Genomic DNA, 17,497 nt, shown 5'->3' with positions numbered 1-17,497 from the left:
TCGACTTTCTTTCAGGTCGACGGCTTTTCTATATACGGTCTGCGGTAAAGGTGTAGAGCCCCGTGGCGTCTCGTTCATGCCAGTGCAGCGGAAGGACCTCGACTGGAGGGAGAGCTCCAGAGAGGCCCTCTAGAAGGTATTCTACGCAGGCCAAACATCTTGAAACTATTGAGGTTTGACAGCACGATGATGATGGGGGGTGTTTTCGCATTTGTCTATTGTCGGGGGCCTATACGTCGGGGGCCACACGTCGTGGGCCACACCAAAGGCCACCCAGGGGCCACCAGTGGCCCGTGGGCCTTGTAATAAAGAACATTGAAGTAAAGGATTCTCACATGCACGACCAAGCACACCAACACACTGCAGGCGTAAGAATTGAACTCAATCGAGGAATTGACATATCGTCACACGTCTCATGCGTACCTCTGCTGTGATGCTGAACGTGGGAGGGGGCAGGCATGCAAGTACGGCCTGGCTGAAGGGCTGGTGTGGCACGTCGTGCTCCAGCAGCAGTACCTCTGTCTCCGTCTCCTTATCCCCACATTCGCCCAGAGAGCGCACAAAATGGCCCTGCATAAGCACACCGACGATTAGCACGGTTGTCTACGTATGGTACGGAAGAAGTTCAACATGCATATGCACATACGTGGCCAATCGTCACCGGTATCCCATTTCCACTGGTACATTGGAACCCAGACAGCGCAGAGCTCTCGAGGTGTCTGTGGTCACCCACTGGCTTTTTGACGTGTCGAACCAGAACCAAACCGTGATATGCTGGCCCCACAAGGCATCCAAATCTATCCGGGGGCCGAGCAGGGCCAGGGGCGGGGCTAGCGACATGTTAATTGTGTGACGGCAGTCGGTACACCACGGGGACGTGGCACCACAGCGTCATCTGCATGTGCCATGAACTTGTTCAAAGCATTGACCGTCCATGGCATGGATCTGCTTTTGCAGTGGATAAACAACCTGCAGCCTACTAAACCGTGCCAGCCATGGTGCCGCTCGGTTGTGCAGTGGCAAATAGGTATGAAAAGCACAACCACAATGCCAACCTTGTACCTAACGTACATTATGTAGAATATTAACCGGCATCTGTTTAAACAAAGATACAACCCAAAGAATACATCTTAACAATATATTTAACTTTTCACCAATTTTGTTTCTCATTGTGTTAATGGTATCACACAAGACGAGGAATCTATACAAACCCTCCGTGGTCAAGGACGACCCACAGGAGCAGACATAACAGAGCTACTTTTAAGATCCATTGAAGTGAAATGCAGTCCAAATTGTAGGGGGGCAGTGCTTTTCCAACCACTCTGCCAATCAAAGTAATGTTCATCACATGGCAGTCAAACGCAGTAGTTTTCTCAGAGATGGAAATTAAACAATCGAAGTGCACGACCAAATTTAATATCGTTTTTGGTGCAGTTATTGGTGACTGGGCTGAGACTATCAACTTACAACACCTTAATAACCTAGGTTGAATCACAGGTGAGTTTGCCATGCTTTCAAACAAAAAAATCACAGTGGTGCCATCTCATCCACCCTGACTTCCAATTCACCGTGTCACCGTTCGTGTTTTGGGTTCGACGGCTGTATTGCATACAGAGCCGCGTGGCCGCGCGTCAAGTGACAGAAGGATGAGCCCGACGATGCCGACCACGGGACGGACGGGTGAGGTGTCACGGCGTGCGGGGCGTCACGGTGCAGTCGTACGTTCGGGTAGCGGGAGTGTCGCAGCCAGCCATCGATGGCCACCACGATGCGGTGGGCCTGCAGGGACGCTGCTTGTCTTGTCTCCACCCGCACTCGTGGCATGCGGCGGTCCGCGGGCGTGAACAGGTGGCGGGTGGCCTGCAACACGCACAAAGAGCCCCCAGTAAGGCATTCAACAAACTGTTTGGGCGAGTGCCGTCAGCACACACCTATTCAAGCTGGTACGGCAAACGACGGGGTGGGTACGGCCAGCACCATGCCCGACCGCCTTTGTCTCCACAGCGCTGATGTTTACATGCCACATCAGATACTCATTTATGGCCGAGTCGACCTAGGGAAGGGCCCAAGACAGGTTCAGACATTTGCCGCTGTTTATTGGTTATGAGCGATAAATATAATCCAACTCGGGTCCCAGGATTCGTAGCGCAGCGCGCTAACCGCTACATCACCGCTCCCCACACATACACACACACATGCAGATCAGCCCACCTCCTTGATTGGGCTGGGCATGAGCATGCCGCACAGCGGCCTCGAGTTCCGCTTGATGATGCCGACCACTTTGCCAGTGGGCCGACGCATCTTCCCACTTTCGGCTTTCAGCTGGAGACCAAAACAAAGGACAAACATCGTGTTGCGTAATCTAAGCAAGAGCGACGACAGCAGCAGCAGCAGCTGGGATAGCACCGGGAGATGACAACGCAAACTCAAATGAGCACTCACCACAGTAGCGTCTCTCTCACACACTGAAATAATGAAATAACTATTTTTTTTTACCAGCTCACTGCGTAACACAATACAATTTGGCTTACAGGGGAAGGAGCAATCCAAAACAATAGCGCTTAACCTGCGGATGTGGTTTCATGCTGTGTCTCATCAATGTCAACAATGAGACTGACGCTTTGTTAAAATGACAAAAGATCACAGTGAGGAGTCCTCTGTAAATATTGATAAGTTAAAACAGTTCTGGCGATTGATAGAATCAACCGGAACACGCCCATCAGATACCACACGTTTAAAAAAAAAACGTGTAGGCTTTTGCGACCAATATTATCTACAACAAAGGTTACCCTCCCATCTAATTCCCAATTTAATGCTTAATCTCTCGATTCTTTATGATTTCACTTGCAATTGTGATTGACATTTCCTCTTACCTGCTTAGCACATCAGTCACCCTATATGTGTTTAATGTTTACGTAACGTTTTTATAAGTATAACTGTGCAATGATCAGTCTATAAATAATCTGCCCAAGTCAACTTGCACTACATGCGATTTAATATCTAACACTTGTTTATGTTTGTGAAATATTGTCGACTTTTCATAAACCACGGTTGTTTTTGTGCCAATTTCAATTAACTTCATTGCTGTACTTTATTATGTTTTGCATTTTGTCACTGTGGTATGTATGCATGTAGAACTTATTTCGCACCGTACACAGCCAACCATGCTAAAAAGAGGTGCGTGGCAAGGACTACAATCTAAATACAAAAAGCAGTACTAAAGAAATTAGTTTTCAATATATAGAGGCCACCCTGTGACCCAGCTCACTCTCGCAAATGATACGTGTCCTGATCTCTTGAGTTCTAATTAAGTTAATTAAAATAAACAATAAAAAGGAGCTCAGACCGTGGAAGCGACGCCGTGTTGAGCCTGGATATGCATAACAGGTGGTATAGGTTCTGCGCCAAAATGGCAGGCAGCAGAGCGCAGTACAGCAAAATGAACTGTTGTCCTGTCCTTCTATGCTCCTGATCTATGCCCCCCCCCTTCACCAACCCGCACCGAAGTATGGTCAAATAACCCCTACGTACATACAAAAATAGTACGAAATAATTAGCACTCCTGACTTGATTTAGAAGTAATGTAATGTAAAGTCATTTAATAAACGCAAAATCAAGCTAACAGCATCTCTAATGTGGATTGTTGTCTGGTCACACGGTGTTCATTATGTCTAAGGTCTCTCTTGAAGTGGTTGAGTCTTTGTTGTTATTCTTTGTTTAAACTATATTAAAACTATTTAAAAACTATAAACTAAATAACTTTACCAGGTAAGGACTCTGAGAGCTATATAGCTCTTTTAAAGTGACCTGGCCACAAATGATCGTTCAATGAAGTATCTTATCACATTTGAAATTGATAGCAGCCAAATACTCTAAGTGCAAGTCAGATTGTAGCTGTGGAGGGAAAAGCCGGAGGACCTGGAGAAAAATCCATGCGACCACGGGGAGAGAGACACGCACACTGCAGGTGTCTGGGTTTGATTTTGGTTCGGCAGTGTTGACGCTCCACTCACCACATCCTCCTCATTCTCTTCTGCAACGTCCCCTGCGACGCCCTCATCGTGCAGGACCAGCAAGGAGGGGGCAACCCAGCGCTCCTCGGGGAACATCTCCACGCACACGATGTCGTCGTGCATCGCGCGGTTTAAATGCTGCAGCCCCTGGATCAACACCTCCACGCAGACAAAAAAGATCCCCCCTATAGCCTTAACAGACCGCTGGGCCAAGTGCTGTTAGAGAGCAGCATATACAGTAAAACCTTGGATTGCGAGTAACTTGGTCTGCGAGTGTTTTACAAGACGAGCAACATTTGTAATAAATATTAATTTGATAAACGAGCGAGGGTCTTGCAATACGAGCAGCTTTGTACTGCCGAGCGTCACGTGATCACAACTGATATACGAGTGCTTTGATATACGAGTGCTTTGGATTACAAACACGTTTCCGGAACGAATTATGCTCGCAATCCAAGGTTTTACTGTACAAGAGTTTTAATACCACGAATAAACAATTTAAAATGTAGGACTATGAGCCCATGAATCTTCTGAAACCAATGTTTTTCAGTAACATATGTTCAAGCAGGGCAATTTCTGGACTGGGTTTATTTTACAACAAAGGGCCAATGTACCTAATTGTTATTTAACGTTACATTTTGGAGGTGGAAATAGACCATTCATTTTGTTAACAAAGTAGTCACAACCGTCATTAGACCTCGTTTGCCAGTACCAAAATATAATAGGGTTTTTCCCCTTTTTCTGGCAACAAAACTGAAACCTTTTACAAGGAATCATGTGTGCATTAACCACAATACTTGTGGTGAAACTGCAAACAAAAATACACTGATAATATTTGCAATATATGCGTACGCCTTTTGGCGTCCTCTGGTCTCGCACCAATTGGGTCGAGGCTCAAAAGAAAGCCGTCCCTGGTGTGGACCAATCAGTCTCAAGGACAATGCATATATTATCATAGTGTGTTTTGTGTTTGCATTTTGACCACAAGTATTGTGGTTAATGCACACATGATTCCTTGTAAAAGGTTTCAGTTTTGTTGCCAGAAAAAAAGGGAAAAACCCTATTATTAAAGTAGTCACAATTAACGTATATACTGTGGTTGTGGTGGCGTAGCTATCGAGTGTGCAGGCAGTGCAACTGCACCAGGACCCACAGGCCGGGGGGGCAGGAGCCAGGCTACGACACCTACGTAGGGTGCAAAAGACGTTCAACATACAAATATTTTAGCCCAGTAGCTCTTAACCTTTACTGCAGCCTTGCAGTAAAGGTTAAGAGCTACTGCTCATGCCAAGAACGCTATGCCACTGCTTCATTATAAATTTGTTTTTAAAACTCACACAGATACGATCGAACAGCATTGTTCCTTCCGGACGCAGGCTTGTGAAACGTGTACCTCTTTATCACTGTCACCGTCCCCTCGCACACTCAGAGTCCCCTCCAGGTAATTCTCCCGACTCGCAAGGAAGGTTCCCTGGACAAACCGGCCGGAGCGCACACCTGGCTGCAGCTGGGACAGCGGGAGATGTTCGGGGAAGATTACCCGGGACTCCACCACATCCTGCACACGTACACAGCACACGCACGGCACATGCACGCGTCAACAACAATTTTGCAACCGCCATCACGTAACGAGACGAAGGATCCAGTCTGATTTATCTCAGAGCAGTACGGCCATCCGTGTTAGAGAACGTTCCACAAAAGCGGATATCATAGAGCTACCTCTAGAGTTTCTCCCTTCCGTCTCTGCTTTTTGCTAAATATGCCACGTTATAAATCTAGGATTTATTTGATTGATTGACCATTGCGGGTGAGGAAGAGACGTTCTAAAAGGGAGCTGTTTAACACGTATTCTTTCGCGACCAATATTATCCATAAAAAGGTTTTTTGGGTAAGAGCGCGTAAATGTGTGTAGTTAACCCGGTACAGACAATTAGTAAGGTTTGTTACGTAAAACAAAACGTGTCAATTAGTTACTACTGCAGCACGCCAGTGTATTGGAGAGTAAACCCACAACACTTACAAATCGAGTATATCGTTTCCCTGGCGATTACAACCAGCGAAACGTCGTACTCAGCGCAAGGCAAGTGTCCCTTTCTTCAGTGAGGCAGCTGGATGCAACGCGGAAGTGAGGGGTCGGACAAGGGTACAGGCCCGCACCATAAATATGATGGGGGGGGGCAGAGCTGATGCACGCATACGGAGTCTCACCTGCTCCGAGGCCAGTTCCAGACGGTCAATCAACTCAGGGTTGTCCAGCAAGCTGCGCACGTATTCCTCCACTGGGGGTACACAGACACGTGCAGATAAACGCAGAAATTATAATTGGCGACACGATTTACCGGACGATTTAGAGTGCCACCCAAAATGTAAATTTGTTACTTTTCAAGTCATGCCTGCTGGATTTATTAATGTTCCTGTTTAACTGAAGCACTGTTTAATAAGAGGCACTACAGACTTGATTCAAAGCTTTCGTGACTGCAGGAATTACTCTTTGTTTTTTTTTCGGTAAAGTCACGTATAAATAAGAAATAATGAAATAACATAATAGCGTACGACGTTTCGGTTGCAACACAAGCAGCCATTATCAGGTACAGAAGAGCTAAATTTACGAGAGAGAGGAAACACATAACCCCAGATGTATATACAGACACACAAGTAGGGGGGAACTAACACAGATACAACAGGGGACACAGAGAGAGAAGCATACCAAACAAACAGGGTTTAGCGCCCGAAACGTCGGGATTTGTTTTATTTTATACCTATGTTACTTTACCGAAAGAACCAAAGAGTATGTTTAACTGTGTCTCTGTGACTGTGCGTGTTTAACAGTGCCTTTGTATGTGACTGTGTCTGTGGTGCACGTCTTTGTTGCCCTTAATCTGGCTGTCTGGGTGGCGAGTGGTCGCTCAGTGGTTAGTTCACTGTGCTACGAACCCAACGGCCAGAGTTCGATTCCCGCTCACGGCCAACACCAGTGACAATTATCTGAACCGGTCTTGGGCCTCCCCAGGTGGACTCAGTCTCAAATGAGTACCTGGTGCGGTGTGTAAACATCTACACTGGGGAGACAAAGGCGGCCGAGCGTGGTGCTGGGCACCCACCCCGTCTTGTACCGTGGCCGACCTTCACAGAAGTTGCCCCAAGTTTGTTGAAGGCCACACAGGGATTTTTTTCTTTTTTTTAGTGCATCCACCGCGACCTGGCTGCGAGGAAATTGCTGGTAACCCATGGATACATCGCAAAGATTTGCGACTTTGGGCTGGCACGGGACGTCCAGTTTGACCCCAACTACGTGGTGAAGGGCAATGTGAGTCCTTCACCTTACATAGCATCATCAGCAACATTATCAGTATCGCCAATGTCATCACCATCATCGGGATAGAAGGCCCATCACTTTAATTGTACTCAATGTTTTTATTTTATTTTGCACAGCCCCTAAGAAAAAAAGAGTGGGGGTGCTGCCACACACGGTGGTGCAATGGCTCCCCCACCCTGGACTTGCAATCCAGAGGTCGGTAATTGGATTCAATCTCTCTGCTCTGCCGACAGTTTAAAATATGGCGCAATTTTACAAATCGCCTCCCCCCCCCCCACCATGGTGGTGACCACCAGGCTAACTACACTAATTATAACATGACTAGCTACGACAGACCGGGACCACAGCTCGGGTCCAGGTCCACGTGTTGGAGACTCGGTAGAACGTAGACGCAGACAAAGGTTTCTTCAAGATGAACAACAACGCCGGTCCCTCTGGGGGACCCGGCTTATATTCTCTGTGGCGTGGCTGGCTCCGCCCTTGGCCACGACCACCTTCTAGAATCCTCGAGCAGCAGGATCTGGACACCGACCACGTGACCACCCCTAGCCTCCACTTGGGGCCCCTTTGTAGACTTAACCGGTCACGTGTCCTCTCGGGTCAACCAGAGTGCCATTGCATTTAGTAACCCGTTTCCTACGGCCGGCACTCCCACACCCTATCCTGTTGGGTTGGCACTGCACGCCAAGCGTGATGCCATCCAGCGGGATCAATCAGCGCTGACCGAGCCCTTCTAGGGCCGGTACTACACCCACACCAGAGTGGTATCCGCGATGTCAATACACCGCACGCCGTGCCTCTCTAGGGCCGGCACTACACAGTGACATCCCGTGATGTCACTACACATTTAACCCTTCAGGGTAGTGAAGGGCTAGATGACGCTAATTTGGCCAGATGAATGTGGCCTGACGCAAAAAACGTATGACGAATCGCGATGCATCGGCCTGAACTGAATTTACTGAACGTATTGTTGTTGTGCTTGTGGCGATGCGGTCATGTCCATTAGGTGCCTCTGCCTGTTAAGTGGATGTCTTCAGAAAGCATGTTCCATGGGCTCTACAAGGTGCAGAGCGACGTGTGGTCATACGGTATGCTACTGTGAGAAATCTTATATTTTGCTGAGACAAACTTTCACTTGCCACAAACATTCGGGGCCCTGAGTACAGAAGATCCTCACAGCAGACAACGATTGTAGTCTTATCTTACACTATGATTTTTAATTGCGTAAAGTTCAGATTTAAAGCTTTCGTGACTGCAGGGATTCATCTTCTTGGTTCTTTCGGTAAAGTAACGTAGAATGGAAAAAAAAAACGTAATAAAAAATAAAATTTTCACGACGTTTCGGCCACAACATAAGTAGCCTTCTTCAGGTGAAGGAACAGAACTGTCGGGATGACAGCACTTCAATGACTGCTGCTAAGATTCGCAGTGTCGTTTCAACTAGGTGGGAGAGGTAAAGTGCCTTGACAAAGGAGTTTACATATCAAACAGGATAATTTAGCATTGAAATAGCTGCGTTAAAGTGTTAGATCAGCAGGGTGTTAAAGTCAGAAATTAGCATGTAACTGGGAGATTAGCATGATGTTAATGTGAGTGATTAGCATGTGACTGGTCACGGAAATAGCTATGTAAAAGTCAAAGTTTCCATCTCAACAGAGGCATTTAGTATATGGACGCTAAAGGACTGCAACTACCCAACTATCATACAATAAACCGATGTGAAAAAAAACTAAGTAGAAACTTCATCAATATAATAAATGTACTCAATATATTCTTCAATAAATTGAGCTATAAACATAAAGTAACTGGGTATACACTACACTATCTAATGAATACCATATAGTAAACTAATAAAAAAACTAAAATACAAACTACATCAATGTTATCAATAAACTCTATATACTCTCCATCAGCTGAGCTACTAACAAAAAGTCGTTATACATTACAATGCCATATTGCGAAAAAAATGGGTGGCGGTTTTTTCCTTCTTTCCAACGTTAGCACCACGGAGAGCGACGAGCCTCGTTCAGACGGACGAGTCCATCCATGCTCGGAACGGAGGAGGGGGGAGAAACAGCCACGATGTGCTGCTCTGTCCTGTGTTGCATTACAACCATGCCATAAACTAGACTACTATACATTGTAACGTTATACCTTACAATCTAAACTACATTGTATAATATCGTATACACAGCCCAATGTAAGCTCTAACATTATGCATTATATTTTGATTTAAAGCTTTCGTGACTGCAGTAATTCATATTCTTAGTTTTTTCGGTAAAGTCACGTTGAAGAGAAACAACAAAATAACAAAATATATATAAAACAATAAAAAATTCTCACGACGTTTCGACCATAACTCAAACGGTCATCATCAGGTGTGTCGGTTTTCACCTGATGATGACCGTTTGAGTTATGGTCGAAACGTCGTGATAATTTTTTATTGTTTTATATATATTTTGTTATTTTGTTGTTTCTCTTCAACGTGACTTTACCGAAAAAACTAAGAATATTATGCATTATATTGATATGTCTCCAAATAAACTTTTTCCTACATTACACAACTATACACCGTAATATACACTACCATAGACAAACCCACCCTTGAATTATACAATGCGTTACTTTAGACTACCCTATACTTTAGACTGTAAAATATTACACTTGTAATATTACACTATGTATTATTCTACCAACCCTACTGTATATCACACAGCTGTAAATTCACTATAAAATTACAATACTATATATTGCCTTATGAATTATGTTAAACATTACAATGTTATACTATTTATTATTATATAACATGCTATAAACCAGGGGTGTCCAAACTACGGCCCGCGGGCCAACTGCGGCCCGCCATCCATTTTTAATTGGCCCGTATCAAAGTTTAAAAATAATGGACTATGGCCCACTGTATTGCATTTCTTAATTTAAGCACTAGATGGCGCTATTGTCTTGAACAAGGCAGCGTCTCCACAAAGCAAGCAATCAAAGAAAACATTTGCTCAGGGTCACCAGAAATGCCGGAACCGAAGAGACGCAAGATTGCAAGCGAGTGCAGAAAATTTCAGACTCGGTGGAAAAATGATTTTTTTCATAGAAACCAAGGGGAAGTGTGTTTGTTTGATTTGTAATGAGAGTGTTGCCGTGATGAAAGAGTACAATGTACGACGGCATTATGAAACGAAACATCAGACCTTCACGTACTCTTTGGTTCTATTCGGTAAAGTCACGTAGGTAAATAATAAAACAACAATAATCACGACGTGATTATCACGACGTGATTATTGTTGTTTTATTATTTACCTACGTGACTTTACCGAATAGAACCAAAGAGTATGGATCCTTGCAGTCACGAAAGCTTTAAATCTAGACCTTCACGTCCTACACTGGCGCCGAGCGGAGAGAGAAGGTAAAGCAAATGGCAAGCTAGCCTGCTAACGCAGCAGCAGGGTTTTTTTTCCGTGCTAACAAAGCTCAAGAAAATGCAACAATAGCCAGCAATGAAGTAGCTCAACTCATTGCCCTACACGGGAAACCTTTCTCAGACGGTGACTTCATCAAACAGTGCCTCACTAAAGTCGTGGGAATGTGCCTGGAGAAAATGCAGGATTTTAACGATGTTAGTATGTCCAGAAATAAGGTTGTGCGGCGAATTGAAGACTTGTCGGCTAACTTAAAACAGCAAGTGTCAGATAAAGCTTGTGCTTTCGATTTTTACTCGATTGCATGTGATGAGAGCACAGATGCCACGGACACTGCACGGCTGTTAATTTTTTTGCGGGGAGTTGATGAGAATTTTTGCATTACGGAGGAACTGCTTGATCTTCGGAGTCTAAAGGAGACAACAACTGGGAAGGATATGTTTTGAAGCTGTGTCAGATTCAATTAACCAGGCTGGACTTAAATGGGACAAGCTGTGTGGAATTTCGATTTAAAGCTTTCGTGACTGCAATGATTAATCTTCTTTGGTTCTTTCGGTAAAGTCACGTAGAATGAGAATAAAATAATAAATTGCTAAAATAAAATAACACAATAATATTCTCACGACGTTTCGGCCACAATGGAATTACAACGGATGGGGCTCCAGCAATGACAGGCGAGCGCAAAGGAATGGCTTCTATGGTGAGTGCCAAGGTGCAGGAGAGCGGAGGTGAGACTGTTAAAATGCACTGTATCATCTACCAAGAAGCCCTCTGTGCCAAGATAATCCAGCTTGGCGATGTGATGAACACAGTTGTGAAAAATGTCAAAAAAATATGGCCCGAGGGCTTTTACCACAGAGAATTGCAAGCGTTCCTCTCTGATGTCGATGCTGAATACGGGGACCTACTCTACCATTCTCAAGTGCGCTGGCTCAGTCGCGGCTCCGTGCTGCAGTGGTTTTATTCCCTGAGATCAAATATCGACAAGTTTTTGAAAGAAAAGGGCAGACCTCTCCATGAGATCAGTGACCCTTTATGGTTGGCAGGCCTGGCTTTTTTAGTTGATCTCACTGATCATCTCAACACCCCGAACAAGAGACTACAAGGCAAAAAGCAGCTGGTACCACAGCTGTATGTGCACATGAAAGCATTCCGTGCGAAGCTCCGTCTCTTCGAGTCACAACTGCGCAACTTCAATGTAGCGCACTTCCCCACGCTGACCGAAATCAATGCGCATTTCCAAATGCCAAGCTCTCTGCAAAAATGGGAGAATATGTGTCTGTGATCACATCTCTCATGACAGAATTCAGTCAGCACTTCCAAGATTTTTCTGTCATTGAGAAGGAAATCACACTGTTTGCGGCTCCGTTTTCAATGGATGCAAAAGAAGTGGAGGAGAGTCTGCAATTAGAACTGATCGAAATTCAGTGTGATGATTCTCTGAAGAATCAGCATCAGCTTCTCTCCCTACCTGACTTCTACCGGAGTTTGGAAAAGGCCAAGTTTCCTCTGACGAGACGCCATGCAAAACGAATGATGAGTCTGTTCGGCTCAACATACATATGTGAGCAGACATTCTCTCTGTTAACGCTGAACAAAAGCAGGCTGAGAACCAGAACGACCGACAGCCATCTCCGTGACGTCCTTCGCATCTCAACCACCAAACTTACTCCTGACCTGCCAGCTATCCTTCAGACCAAAGAGCAGCATCACTGCTCCCACTGAGCGTAACATTATTCCCATTACAGGTGAGTTAAAAATATACACAGCGTTTTCATTTGTTAATAAGCCCAATTACTTCATAAATTCAGTCAATTAAAGTTGATGGCAATTTTTTTAACAAACGTTAGTTGATGTGTTAACAAGCCCAATAATTTATTTGTGTAATAAGCTTGAAATATCCACATCCCCTATTTGTCTTCTTGTCTCTCCCTTCATATGGACAATGAAGGGGGATCAGCACCCTAAGAACCAATCTGAGGCTGTCACTGAGAGAATTACCTGCCAACCTTTTTGTAAAAAATACAATTAAAATCTACTAATGAAGAGCTATGATGGAGGCTTTTTTTCTTCAAACATGTTCAATAATCAAACGTAATTTACCTGCATTTCATTGATTTTGACAATATTAGTGCATGAGAAGTGAGGCAGTATACCTCACGTCTAGTGAGTGGCCCAATCCTTCGTATATTTTTCTGTATGTGGCCCTCGGGAAAAAAAGGTTGGACACCCCTGCTATAAACCATACCATTGACCGTCGTGTGAAAGGTATTAAGAGGCAGTGGCAGCGAATGGACTGCGATCTGAAAGTCACCATAAAATACAATCAATTAAGTACCAAAATGGTTTATAACGTCTTTCCAATGGTTACTAAGCCAGAATCCATCTTCTCGGTTGAAATTGTTTCTGTGTTTGTATATGTGGATGGCCTCATGAACGAATCTCTCATGGTAGCCGGATGGCTTGAAGAGAACGTCCGTCTTGGAGAAGTCAATGTCATGTGAGCCCACTGAATTATAACAGTGATCTGCCACGGCTGAGGTGCTCGTCCTACCGTGTTTCAAGTCTGCTTTATGTTCACGGATGCGGTCCCAGATATGTCGTTTGGTTTCTCCAATGTAACTGCTACCACAGAGGCAACTTAGTTTGTAGACGCCCAGGTACTGTATGTCTGGAACCACATCTTTTACAGACGGAACCAGATCACGGATTTTATGTACTGTGTTGAATCGGACCTGGATCTTGTGTTTATTCAGGATTTTGGAGATCTTTTTTGTGACCCCCGAGATGTAGGGTAAGGTGATGGTTTTGAATGGCTCCTCAAGAGGATCCTTCTTCATGGCTGGAGTGATGGCTTTGCGGATTGTGTAGTCGGAGTAACCATTAGCCTTGAGAGCTTGGTGTACGTGCTTGAGTTCACTGGCAATGTGTTCCTGGTCGGAAATGCATTGGGCTCTATGGTATAGAGTCTTGATGAGGGAGTTCTTCTGGCATGGATGGTGGTGGGAATCCGGTTTTAAGTAAGCATTCGTATGTGTAGCTTTCCTGTCGACAGAGTGGCTCATTGAACCATCAGGTCTCCTTTTAATTAGGACATCCAAAAAGGGTAGCTTGCCATCTTTTTCGACCTCCATGGTGAATCTGATGGCTGGGTGTATGGAATTGATGTGGTCGAGGAATTGGTTTGTGTTATGGTCGAAACGTCGTGAGAATTTTTATTGTTTTTTATATATTTTATTATTTTGTTGTTTACCTTCAACGTGACTTTACCGAAAGAACTAAGAATATGAATTACTGCAGTCACTAAAGCTTTAAATCAAAATTTCATTGGAAAGACGTTATAAACAATTTCAGTTCTTAATTGATTGTATTTTATGGTGACATTCAGACTGCAGTCCATTCGCTGGCACTGCCTCTTCACACGACGGTCAATGGTATGGTTTATAGCATGTTAGATAATAATAAATAGTATAACATTGTAATGTTTAACATAATTCATAAGGCAATATATAGTATCGTAATTGTATTGTGAATATACAGCAGTGTGGTATACAGTAGGGTTGGTAGAATAATACATAGTGTAATATTACAAGTTAAACATTTTACAGTCTAAAGTATAGGGTAGTGTAAAGTAACGCATTGTGTAATTCAAGGGTGGGTTTGTCTATGGTAGTGTATATCACGGTGTATAGTCGTGTAATGTAGGAAAAAGTTTAGTTGAAAACATAAATATACTGCATAATGTTCGAGCTTACATTGGGCTGTGTATACGATATTATACAATGTAGTTTAGATTGGAAGGTATAACGTTACAATGTATAGTAGTCTAGTTTATGGCATGGTTGTAATGCAACACAGGACAGAGCAGCACATCGTGGCTGTTTCTCCCCCCTCCTCCGTTCCGAGCATGGATGGACTCGTCCGTCTGAACGAGGCTCGTCGCTCTCCGTGGTGCTAACGTTGGAAAGAAGGAAAAAACCGCCACCCATTTTTTTGCCATATGGCATTGTAATGTATAATGACTTATTGTTAGTAGCTCAGCTGATTGGAGAGTATATAGAGTTTATTAATAACATTGATGTAGTTTATATTTTAGTTTTATTAATTCGTTTACTATATGGTATTCATTATATAGTGTAGTGTATACACAGTTACTTTATGTTTATAGCTCAACATATTGAAGAACATATTGAGTACATTTATTATATTGATGTAGTTTATACTTAGTTTAACACAGCGATTTCAATGCTAAATTCTCCTGTTTGATATGTAAACTCCTTTGTCAAGGCGCTTTACCTCTCCCACCTAGCCTAAAAGACGCTGCGAATCTTAGCAGCGTTCATTGAAGCGCTCTGCTGATTGGAGAGCATATAGAGTTTATTGATAAAATTGATGTAGTTTATACTTAGTTTTTTTCACATCGGTTTATTGCATGATAGTTGGGTAGTTGCAGTCCTTTAGTGTCCATATACTAAACGCCTCTGTTGAGATGTAAACTTTGACTTTAACATAGCTATTTCCGTGACCAGTCACATGCTAATCCCTCATATTAACATCATGCTAATCTCCCAGTTACATGCTTATTTCTGACTTTAACACCCTGCTGATCCAACACTTTAACACAGCGATTTCAATGCTAAATTATCCTGTTTGATATGTAAACTCCTTTGTCAAGGCACTTTACCTCTCCCACCTAGCTTAAAAGACGCTGCGAATCTTAGCAGCAGTTATTGAAGCGCTGTCGTCCCGACAGTTCTGTTCCTTCATCTGAAGAAGGCTACTTGTGTTTTGGCAGAAACGTCGTGAGAATTTTATTTTTTATTATGTTTTATTTTTATTATTTTATTTCCATTCTACGTGACTTTACCAAAATAACCAAGAAGTTGCATAAAGTTGTTGCATGCTTGGGCTCCAGATGCCGAAATTACCTTTTAAAAAACGGCCAGTCTCATCAGATCTCAGAAGCTAAGCTTGCAGCGCCCAGCCCTGATGGTAACCCGGGGATACAAATTAATGTGGAGAAACAAATGTTCGCTTGTGACGACCAAGACTACGCCTGTCCTCCCAAGGACAGGCCTCACTGATTCCGAAGACTTTCATTTTCAGGAGGGTCCTGCCGAGTATTTTTGCAGTAGGGAGGCGATGTTGTGCTGTGCAGTGCCGGAGAGTAAGCTCATGCAGCCCGTCCACCCTGTCCTCACTCCTCCCGTCGGGACGGGTCGGTCACAATAGCGTTCAGAAACACCCTCCACGTCACAAAACAGTTCAATTTCTCAATCCGCAGGTCAGCTCAAATCTGTATTGTGGGCGTTCCCTTGTACTCTACTGTGTACGTGGGGCTCTGGATCCAATCCCCTGATCACCATTGCATTCACTTAAATAATAATAATAAATTCTCCTGGCCACCCATAGAAAATAAGAGTGCACAATTATACGTGTGAGCTCACACCGGCCACACTTGCAGCTTAGGGCCTCGCATTAAGAGAGGGGGGGGGGGATCTCTAAATATGAAACAAGAAATAGACACGAGGTTTCGAGTTTTAACATAATTGCTTAATAAATAAAGATCGGTGAGAAAAAAAGACTCTCCAAAGCAGTTATTTTCATTCTGCTGACAAAAATATACAGGCATTCATAGAAGGGGCCTCTTAAACTTGACAATGGCATAGGGCCCCAGCAATGCCATCATCCGGCTCTGCTGCCGAGTGTCATCCCAATGAAGTAATTTGCAGGTAACGTTAGCATTGGGATGCTTGGCCAATACCCAGTTACATTATGATTGTGTGTTTTCTAGCTATGTGAGCAAACTGGATAATTAATTAACCAAGGCCCTTCTTGTTGCGAGGGTCAAAGATCACCGGTGCACCACCCTGCCACCTGAAACGATAATAGTTCGCTTATATTTTTTTGGTTATTTTAGAGTGCACATTTACACGCGATAATCACATCTCATCTCAAGCATTTGAAAAGGGCACCCTCAGTGGCAACTGTTCTCTGTGTGACACACGGTTATTCAGCACCTAACCTGTAAGCAGGTCAAGTGCTGTTTGCTGCGAGCAATCCCAATTGAGTGATTCGCAGTGAAGTTTTTTTTTACATGACAATTTTCGCCTGTGATGCTGACACACGATGGCCATACTTTATTTTAAATAATGTCTTGGGCTCGTTTTTATTTTTTTACGTTGAAATTTATTGAGTAAATCACGAGCCTGTTACAGTGCGCCACGGGACTGCACGTCATTCGAGTGGTGCATTCACAATGCAACCGGACCATTTATTAGTAGGGTCTGACGCGAAGGGGGGAGTGAGGCCCGCGCCCCCCCATAAACTCGGGGGGGGGGCATTGTAACAGGCGTAGAGTTGTAGTTGTAATCTGCTCCACGTTTGTCTTGATAAAGGAGACCTGTGCAACCTGCTCGGTGTGTGACGTGCGTGCTCTTCGGTGTGTGACGTGCATGCCGCTGGATGTGTGATGTGCGTGCTCCTCGGTGTGACGTGTGTGCCGCTCGGTGTGTTTCTTTGTGGGTGTAGGAGAGGCCCTTACCCTGACGCATGGCAGTCGGTGACAAGTTCTACCGCTTGATCTGCGATGGCTACTGCATGCAGCCACCCCCCTGCTGTCCACCGCAAGTGTAAGCCGCCCCCCCATACCTCCCACACCAGGTTTTATCCACTGCTGGACTGATGCGTTTCTATTGTGGGTGCAGGTGGCTGACGGAGGAGAGTGCGAAGTGTTTGTT

At 44.3% G+C, this 17,497-nt stretch overlaps 1 protein-coding gene across 1 annotated transcript; it reads right to left on the bottom strand.

The window, feature by feature from the left end:
- Nucleotides 1-381: 381 nt before the first annotated feature.
- LOC142922865 (exosome complex exonuclease RRP44-like) lies at nucleotides 382-17,311 on the bottom strand. The gene is made up of 7 exons (XM_076063808.1): nucleotides 17,302-17,311; nucleotides 6,222-6,292; nucleotides 5,407-5,571; nucleotides 4,014-4,172; nucleotides 2,212-2,322; nucleotides 1,723-1,860; nucleotides 382-570 (listed from the first exon to the last, which is right to left on the bottom strand). Exons 1-7 carry the CDS (start codon nucleotides 17,309-17,311, stop codon nucleotides 382-384), a joined length of 843 nt encoding a protein of 280 aa, XP_075919923.1.
- Between the last annotated feature and the right edge of the window lie 186 nt (nucleotides 17,312-17,497).

The sequence above is a fragment of the Petromyzon marinus genome, unplaced genomic scaffold (genome assembly GCF_048934315.1).
Source record: "Petromyzon marinus isolate PM22_M1 ecotype Great Lakes invasive population unplaced genomic scaffold, UKy_Petmar_22M1.pri1.0 PM_Scaffold_19, whole genome shotgun sequence".
In the NCBI taxonomy this organism is placed as follows: Eukaryota; Metazoa; Chordata; class Hyperoartia; order Petromyzontiformes; family Petromyzontidae; genus Petromyzon; species Petromyzon marinus.
This window is presented reverse-complemented; position numbering and strand designations above follow the sequence as displayed.